Consider the following 9,773-nt stretch of genomic DNA (forward strand, 5'->3'; position numbering starts at 1 on the left):
TTGTATATAAAAAGCTTGAATAAAGAAGCATTCACAACAGAATGGCTCATCGAAACGACTTTTTTTTCTTTCTTTTTTCTAGTTGAGGATTTTAAGAAAATAAAGTTACAAACTGGAAACCCAAGCGCAGGTAAAAAAAAAACATATCACTAACCACGTAAAGGTAAAGCTACCCATAAAATTCTTTTATATCAACTCATCAAAGATAAACATCAGCATATTGCCAATTCTGACATCGATATGTTTCATCATATAATAAATATTAGCAGAACTATATAGCGAATGATCAAATTAAAGAAAACCAGGCGATCACTTTATAAAGAATAACATATGAAAATAAAAGACTTTACCCACAAGTGTACTGATGAAAGTTGTATTGCAACTCCGCGAGCGTTTTGGGGGCAATGAAGGAAAAAAATATATGATGCCCCTTAAATACTAATAAAAGCCCTTCTCTTTCCCCACCAAACACAGGCACAAAATGGTACATGTTTTTTTTTTTCGTTTTGTTTTTTTTTAATAATTAAATATGATACATTGCTCTTTAACATCAATAAAACCCACCCTTCTCTCTCTCTCTCTCTGCAAAACAATTGCACAAACAAAATGGTGCAAGCATGAAAAAGCTACAACTAAACAATCTCTTCTCGTAACCTTGTACTATCTTCTGATAGATCTGTCTGCAGCAAACAAGGTGAGAAAAGTGCAATCAGCAATGGATTCTTTCTCAGGCAGGCTAAAAATTCGTCCTTGCTGATCTTTCCATCGCTATCAATGTCGAACAAATCGAACAGTTTATGAGCCTGCTAGCAAAGCAATGTGATAATTGTAAGTCGACAAGGGTCAAAAAAACTTGTGCCAGAATGTTGAAGATACTTTCCACTTAAATTTTGGGGGAGGGAGGAGGGGAATCTTCACTACATAGGTAACTTGACAAATCCATTACCTTTTCCTCATTCAAGTCTGGAATTGCTAATCTGATGGAATCTCCTAGCTGCGATAAAAAAGACATCGAAAATATAATGCAAGTCAACATTAGAACACGTGGCAGGAAATTGAAGAAAGAGCAGTTTAAGTAATGTACTTCTTGCTCTGAAATGCTATCACTTCCTGCAGCGATACATCTACCGAAGGCTAATTCACAAGCTTGTCGGAATACTGGCTGGTTCAAGACATTTGCTGATCCAAATAAGAACTGAAAGCAACAAAACAGAAAATGAAAACTAGCAAAGCTATTACCAGAGAACCAGTTTTCTACCACCATAGAACTTCAGTTCAAATCCAGAATTGAACACTAGGTGAGTACTTGGTAGCAACGATCATAATATTGAGCAAGAATGCATGTGGGGCAAAATGTAGAATCTCAGCAAGTTGAACATATTGAAAGCATTTAAGGTTAAAGATGGCATGAAAAAATGACAACTAAAGACTTCAGAAAATGTAAAGCGATATTAGGGATGCAAATCGCAGATCACTAAAGTCTAGCAATAACTGGAGGAGGAGAGTTAAATAATCATTACAATGAACATGATTATCTATCCTCTTTTCATTTACAAGTCAATTAGTCATTTTCATCTGTATCTTCTGTAAATTCCATATAAGCACAGCCATGATCCAAAACTTTTACACTATAAATTGTACCACAAGCAACAATGCAGTTTTGCCCTTTAAAACAAAGTGCATTTACAACTATAAGAAATTATCACAAGTAAAAAGGAAGAACAAAAGAAAACTCTGAATGGCTGGAATCTAGATCACAAAAGAGAATGATAATTCATTATTATAAAACTTTGCTAACAATAGGGCCAAGAATGCATGTAGCATGTATATAACTATGCAAAATTCAGAAATGTTGATGTGAATTAGCTGTCAGCTGAGCTAACACGTCATTATGCTTAAATATTGTAATTAGCTAAAAAGTGCTCAACTTCGTCGACATACTTAAGCGTGGCTAGATCCAATGTCACAAAAGCATCATCCAACTGAAAAATGTAAATATGGATACAAATAAAAGAAAGGGAATAATCTAGTTGGAGGAAGAGGGTAACCTGCTTAAATGTTATTCCACCACATTTCTCGACATCAATGTATGAAAATATCTGCAATCCAACCAAAATGAACATTACACACACACACACAAAAGAAGTTTTAACAAATCAAAATGTCAAACTTAAAATTTACAAAAAGGAAAAAAAAAAAAAGACTAAACAAGTTATAATAGAAGAAGAAGCAATATCATGTTTCCGGTTATGTTTCGAGGATGATATACACATATTCTTATACAGTGCTGGAGGTTATTTCAGTTCTTCATATTAGAAGTGCTTCAAGTAGTAAGTCGTGCTATTTCATATCCATATTCATATTTATAGAAATTAGAAAACACCAACATTAGACATCTTAAACTCCACTATACACAAAGACTGAATAAAAAAGTAAACACATGAAAGATCTCTTTCCAATACTAAACTGAGACTGAGTACAAAAACTTAAAATTGACCAACCATAGAACCAAGTCAACTAGATTTAAACTTAAGTAGGGTAGAAAAGCATTGCTTTGTAACTTACCTCCTCAGATAAAGTACAAGCACCGAGTCTTAAAACCTCCACAAAATTATGATAGTTAACACGACCACTGCAAAATTATACAAAAATGAGAACTTGAGAAGAAAAGTTCAAAAAGCTAAGGTAACACAATAAGATTTTCCAGCACAGTAAGAACTGATAAAATGACGTTATGGGATAATAAAATCTTGAAAAACAATTTGACCAGAAGCTACATTAACCTCTCTATAAAGGTTAAATATTGCAATGGGAAAAATCACAAAAGCAACCATAAATCTCCAAACAAAAAGGACGAACACAAAATAAATTAACACTATTCAAGTATCTTACAAGATAAAACAGTGCAGATAAGATTTAGTATTGCTCCATAAGTACTAAGTTGCATGTGAAAAGGGAAAGAAAAAAAAAAAGCTTTGTAATACCCTATGAAAAAAAAAAGGCAAAAATAATAGATCATTTACTTTCCACAAATGAAAGAAAACCAAGGCAGAAAACTTTGACGTTATTATCAATTAAACATTTAATTGTACCTGGGGTCTGGATTCATGGCCAGAAACTTATCCAGAAAATCTACAGCTTCCAAACTGTTTATATGATGTAACTGGAAAGAAAAAAAAAGTGTGAGAGAGAGAGAGAATCCACATTAAATTTCAATTCATGGAAGAGAAAAATTAGCATAATACTAAAAGGACAATCTTTAGAATGTAATACTAATATACTATGGAATTGTAAAACTTGATAAGGAGCTATTGGCAGAAGCAAAAGTACAACAGATGCCAAGCAATTCTTGTACAATTAGATTATCAAAGTGTAATAAGAGAGATTAAATTATTGAAGAATCAAAGAATGAACAAAGCAGAGAGAATCCATAGAAATGGAAGAAACTTTTGGGCTTACTAAAGCCATGAGTAATATTCACTATGATGTACGGAGAGGTCAAATGAAAACAACCAAGAAATAAACAGCCAAGATCTATAAAGAACAATGGAGTCATAAAATTCAAATCTCAAAGTGATCTACATTGTTAGTTCCCTTTGGCTATAATATAGACGGTTGAAAAAACATGAAATAGCAATCATGATCATAGAATAAGGTAGCCATCTACCTTTGCCAAGTAAAATTTTAAGAGTACAATTTCATAACATAACTCATTGTTTGTGATATCTTTTTAAGGATTTGATAGAGAGCCTTTTACAAAGGGAACAGCTGACAGGACTTGATATAATGGCTAATGTAGCCAGAGTCCAAAGGCCGTAAAAATTATATGCAGCCAAGCCTTCAAAGAACATGTTTCAGAAGAAAACAGAAAACCAAGGTTGATGTACTAACAAACAATGTAGCCACACACTGAAAACTATAAACTTCTCGACCACCAGGAAAAAAAAAAACACAACCTACACAAACAAGGATGCACATATACAAAGTTCTAGTCTTTGAAACTAGACTAATAAGACTTCAATTCAAGGACTCACCAATTCAACTCTAGCCATTTCAACCATGTAAGCTGAGGGATTCTCCTGGAAAAAAAAAAGAAAAAAAAAACAAGATAATGTAAAATGCAACACCAGTTAAATAGCTCCAATAACTAATGAAATTAAAAATTATAACCCTTGAAAAGCATATTGAAATATTAGTACCAATGAATGCAGCAAATAAAAAGTAAATAGAAAAGAAAAAGCCTTGTTGATTTTGTGCAGGATAAGAAAAATACATAAGATTTTATTCCTTCAGTTTTTATGACCTCATTTGATGGCTGTAAGACACAAACATGATAGCAACAAGTGAACTTATTCAAAACTGTGAGGGAGAATGTGCTTTGATGGACACACAGCAACAGAATATGGATCTCATAGAGCTAAAAATCAATAATAATTAATTTAATTATCTGTTCAATCGCTCATACTCATTTATAATACCAATCAGTTTAAGGGATTAAATTTAGTTTCTAAACTTAGATTCTTTTATTAAACTGACTTTTTTTGCTTGAATTTTATTAAAATGACTTGGTGCATAGGAAACTTGGTCCAGTATTTATGTCATTAAAAAAAGGCTGCAACTTCTGGAATTTCAAAATTTTCCACTGGACCATCATTACCGAGGTCTCCCATAATGCATAATGCTTCCACTACCCTGACTGATATGACACCACAAATTCTTAGTCCAAAAAAATGCATAGTAGATCATTTTATTTACTTCTGCAGCAAGAGATGACCGACGCTATAAAGACCAACCGAGAAGCAAGTACCTGTTTCGACTCGGAAGCTTTCACTAAAAGCATCAAGTCCCCATAGGAATGAGATGTCTGCACAACATTTAATGCAGTTGCAATAGCCTGGCTTGTCTGCATGTATGGATCATTGTTGTTATAAAAGTGAGATAAAATCAAGAAATACATGTAGAATGCATCAGGCAACGCATGTTCAAGCCTTCAAGGTGTAACCATTTTATTTTATTTTATTTTTTTTAAAAAGTCGCCTGTTTTTAAAAAATTTTAAAAATACAACAGTTGTATATATAAATAGTTTACAGAAAAAGCAATCATGTAGCAGCATATTAAGTGTCCACCTAAAAATCATATCATTAAGTCAATACTACAAAGGCATCCTTGAAAATTCAATCTTATTTCCTTTGAAGTATCATTATACATAATCAGATATCAAAATATACTTCACTTCATATATTCAAGACCACAGGAAAATGTACCCCAATTACGTAATACATAACTAACCTACTGCTGATATGTAGAAGTTATATTAAAAGAAAAACAAACAGCCAATGACAAGCAGACTGGCAGATACTCACCCTCCCAGAAAAACTGACAGCACTTTCTTTTTCATGATCAAGCGGGGAAATGACTGGAAGGTACTCAACCTGTGAAACAGAATAAAAAAATTGTTCAAATTCATCTGCCATGGACAAGAAAAAGAAATACTGAACTCAATTAACAGAAAACGTACCTCCATGAAATTATGGAACTGTGTGAACATCCTAAACATGAGTTTTGCCAAAGAAATGTGCCCCCTGATCAATGTGCCAGATCAAACACTGCTTAGTACAATAATTGGGAACAGAGCCAATGTAATGTAATACATTAAAATATAAAAAAGTATCCCACCAGGATTGATCAAAGTGTACATGGGGATAACGAACAATAACCGGTTGAATTGTGTGACCAGGGATGAATGCACCCAGCTGGAAAGAAATTATGACTTTCCCATTGGTTGTAGTTCCCTCAGGAAATAAAAGAAGTCGAGGAAATTTATCGCAAGAGGCCTTTCTCTGTTTTCAGAACCTTGAAAGCACACTTCTGTATCAAATAGCTTATAAATTGATAAAAAATAAATAAATTATTTATCTCTATAACTTACTGGGCACATTTCTTTGGAAAAACTCGTGTTTAAGATAAGTTGTCATATGCAATAATGAATCAATTATAAATATATTTACTTGTATATATATATATATATAACCAAGAATTTGCTTTAAAGCAACTATCCATGAGATATAACCATATGAATACATTGAGCTTAAATTTTAAATTTTGCTAGTTTTATTATTAATTGCATGTAGCGTTCTCTTAAGTAGTGCTAGTAATGCAACATAACATCAAAACATTACTCTTTTAGAGTAAAATCTAAAGGATGTTTGTTAAAAGGAGGGGAAGAAAAAAAATCGTCATAAGCATCTACATAAAAGACAAGGTTGAATTCAGGAGGCTTGATATGTAAATAAAAGAAACCTCTAAAATTTCATAGATAATGCTCCAAGTCGCAAGAAAATTTCAGAGAGAAAATGAAAGCACAAATTGATTTTCCTAACAGTACAAAACCAGGACCCATCCAAGCAGTTACATATAATCAATAACAGTTGATGAAATAAGTTCGTCAAAACTTATAGAAACTTTCTACCTTTATTTCATTGACAGCATGCTTCCTTGATGATGATGAGAACCTATTTACATAGATGACCTGAGAAAATAAAGATTGAGATAAACCATAAAAGTTGGATATAAATGTCAACAACTAAAGACAGACATGAGATGTATTAATCAACATATAAATCCTAGAATATGTAAAAAGCATTTTTTACCTGCATTGCTCTGATGATAGTTCCAACGAAAGGAATAGAATCATGGGACTCCGATGCCACAATGGTAGGAGACATTTCATAAAAATAGAAAATAGGGTCAATGTATGATACATGATTAGAAACAACAATAGGAGCTGATTCCCTAGGAGCAGGTTTCCCCTTCCGTTTAATCCAATGATACCTGCAAGAAAAAGACCGAAGTCCACAAAATCAGTAATCTTCATAACAAACTTTATAAAGTAAAAGAAATATATGTTTGAAAAAACTTGTCGCCCGTATGGCACAAGTGACATGTATTTGGCCAAGCTCTTCACTAGTTAAAGAAAAGCATACAATAGTATTAGTATTCCATACATTCAGCACATTAAATGACGGTAACAAAGGTAAGATTTATCTTTTGGGGGATATTTTAATTTTTTAGGAGATTTTAAGTACCCTTTTTCAAAAAATTTAAGCAATATTTTTTTAAAAAATAGGTTAATTAATAAGGATAATATAAGGAAGAAAAAAATTGAGGGAAGTTCATGTTAACATGGTTTCACAATAAATTTGGAGAAAAAAAATCACCATACACAAATTGATTTTTTTAACTGTGCTATTAAAATTATAAGGTTAACCACAAATTACACCTACATTATTCAAAAAAATTATTGATTTTATATATAAAAGCTACTTTAAAAAATATGGAAGAAGAAAAAAAAATAACTAGATGATTATGTATTTAAAGAAAGACATAATAAAAAATAATTAGTCATTTAAATATATATACAATATTATATGAACATAATAACACCTGTATACGAGTATTGAATAGACTGCAAACTATTTAGAATATTACCAATATTAAGTATACTCACCGCAATGCAATCAAAGTGGTTATAGAAGTATTAAACCACAACTCAGCATTAAACCGGAGAGTAGAAAAAATTTGACACACAATCCAAACTACGAAAAAAATATTGGCCTCATTACGCAGTATGGGTTGGGCGGCTTCTGCAAGTAAGCAGATAATTTTCTCACCCTTACTTGATACTTGATGGTGTAGTTAAATAACAGATCCTAGCAGACTAATTACTATGCTAACATGGTTACTTCAGTGACATCCGATAATATTGCTCCTCACAATGAAAATAGCTCACTAAAGATCCAAACCATACACAGATAAACACCGTAATCTTTAGTTACAGCATTTGAAATTTATAAATCTAGTTCATATTTAGCATCCAAACCACACAAAAAGTTAACCTCGTAATCTTTGTTACAGCATATGAAAAAATTAAATCCAGGTCATATTAGGCATACATACCATACACAAGATTAACGTTTGAAATTTAATCCACAAATCACTTTCCAACTAAACCCAGAAGCAAAGGATTGTTTTTTTCTTCAAAATCCATATTTATTCTGCAAAATTTCTTTTCCAGCTCAGCTTAATACAAACTAATAACACTTAGTTAAAGAACAAAACAAAACAGAAAATCATAATTTGATTGAACACACTTTATATCTACGTCCATACTCAACTGAAACGACTATCAATTTTGGATAAAAACTCGAAAAAACATAAATTAAAACTGTAATCTTACCCAAATGTGAAGAGAATACACCGAGCCGAAAACCTAGTTACCCACATAATCCTGCACCTCCATTTGGGCATGGGATTCTGCCTATCCTTCCAACCCGCAAGAGCTAATTTGGTGGCCAAGTATCCCACAGCAAGACAAACTCCAAACAGAACGAGCCGAACAATCATAATAGGGAAAATAATTAGAATTTTGAGCCACTCGTAGACCCCATCGATCTCCTTCGTATGGTTCCGGAAGGGGTTCACCGTCGGTTGCCGGGGCACCTCGAACCAATCTGACCCAATAAACCCATACGGGTTGCGAGAATCCAATTGGTTATCATCATTACAAGCATAGCGAACGCAATTTTGATTGCAGAGATTGAAATGATCGACTCGGTTCGACGGCTCTTGGTCTTGATGATGGTGATGGTTAAGACGGTCGTTGTCTTGGACGTCTAAGATCAAGTGGGGATGATCGGACGGCGGAGATGGGAGGAAGGGCGAGGTAAGATCATGGTCCGCCATTGTCCTCCTGGGGTTGGAAAGGAATGTGGAAGAACAGCGCTGCTTTAAAAGACAAACAACGACGACGACGATGGAATTTAAATTGAAAGAAGAGAAAGTGAGTTTGACAATTTTTTGTTATATATATATTAAAAGAAATAAATAATTTTTATTTGGCCGAAAAATAAAAATAATAAATGGCGTGAATCGAGTACGAGATTTTATGTTATTTGTAAAATTAAGTGGTGGTGATAGGAATAATTATTGCTTCGATTGGGAAAAATCCTTATTTTATTTATAACCACGTGGCTGGGGCTTCTGCGCATTTTATTTGCTGTTTTTATCCTACAGTACGTACGATTGCGTTGATTTATCTTTTGCAATAACTTTTTATTTGCCTAAATGTTACAAACAAGTTAATAATTTGACCTTTTTTTATTAGTGTAATGGAATAATTATGTTTGCACTATTGTATATAAATATCATTTTTTATAACTACTCACAATTTTTTTTTCCAAATTTTACCATAATTTTGGGATAAATTAATGCATCTCTTAATAATTAAATATTAATTTGAAATTGCGACAAAAAAAATATTAACTTGAAATGGAATATGAAATTACATTTACATTAAGCAAGTGTAAACGTGTCTTTTTGCATATGGACTTTCACTAATGTAGACTAAGGGCAGAATCTCACATTATGTCAATTGAAAGATATATTGTGGTCCCCTTAAAAAATGTGTTTGTGGTGTTAGTAAATATAGTTTGAAAATACCCCTAAAAATTTTGTCAAAAAAAACCTAAAAAAAAATAAAACGAATATATTTCACCTATAAAATAATTATACTAATTTTAAGAAAATATATTCTGATTATCAAGATTTGCTTTGTTAAAAAAATAAATATTTTTTTAGGAACATTTGGTGGTTTATTCCAATATCTCTTTCTATTCTTGGCATTTTTCACACTATTTTTTAATTTTAAAAATGAGTAATACACCTATTAGTATTACAATGGGTCGTAGGTATTGCCTAATATATTACACCTATT

General features: G+C 32.4%; 1 protein-coding gene across 1 annotated transcript; it reads right to left on the minus strand.

Moving 5' to 3' along the window:
- Positions 1-291: 291 nt before the first annotated feature.
- LOC133796619 (lysophospholipid acyltransferase LPEAT2) lies at positions 292-8,854 on the minus strand. The gene is made up of 14 exons (XM_062234218.1): positions 8,238-8,854; positions 6,652-6,832; positions 6,471-6,530; positions 5,678-5,841; positions 5,520-5,583; positions 5,365-5,433; positions 4,808-4,903; positions 4,035-4,079; positions 3,093-3,163; positions 2,566-2,632; positions 2,049-2,099; positions 1,085-1,195; positions 947-994; positions 292-803 (listed from the first exon to the last, which is right to left on the minus strand). Exons 1-14 carry the CDS (start codon positions 8,741-8,743, stop codon positions 633-635), a joined length of 1,704 nt encoding a protein of 567 aa, XP_062090202.1. The 5' UTR covers positions 8,744-8,854; the 3' UTR covers positions 292-632.
- Between the last annotated feature and the right edge of the window lie 919 nt (positions 8,855-9,773).

This window comes from Humulus lupulus, chromosome 8 (assembly GCF_963169125.1).
Source record: "Humulus lupulus chromosome 8, drHumLupu1.1, whole genome shotgun sequence".
NCBI classification, from domain to species: domain Eukaryota; kingdom Viridiplantae; phylum Streptophyta; class Magnoliopsida; order Rosales; family Cannabaceae; genus Humulus; species Humulus lupulus.

Bases quoted from the DNA above. Each gene is read 5' to 3' on its own strand.
- LOC133796619 (XM_062234218.1), bottom strand. From the start codon at position 8,743: ATGGCGGACCATGATCTTACCTCGCCCTTCCTCCCATCTCCGCCGTCC. The intron at 5,842-6,470 runs GTAGAAAGTTTC...TTCTGAAAACAG, and splicing joins ATGCTGTCAATGAAATAAAG to AGAAAGGCCTCTTGCGATAA. The intron at 4,080-4,807 runs GTACTTGCTTCT...TTTTTTTTCCAG, and splicing joins AAGCTTCCGAGTCGAAACAG to GAGAATCCCTCAGCTTACAT.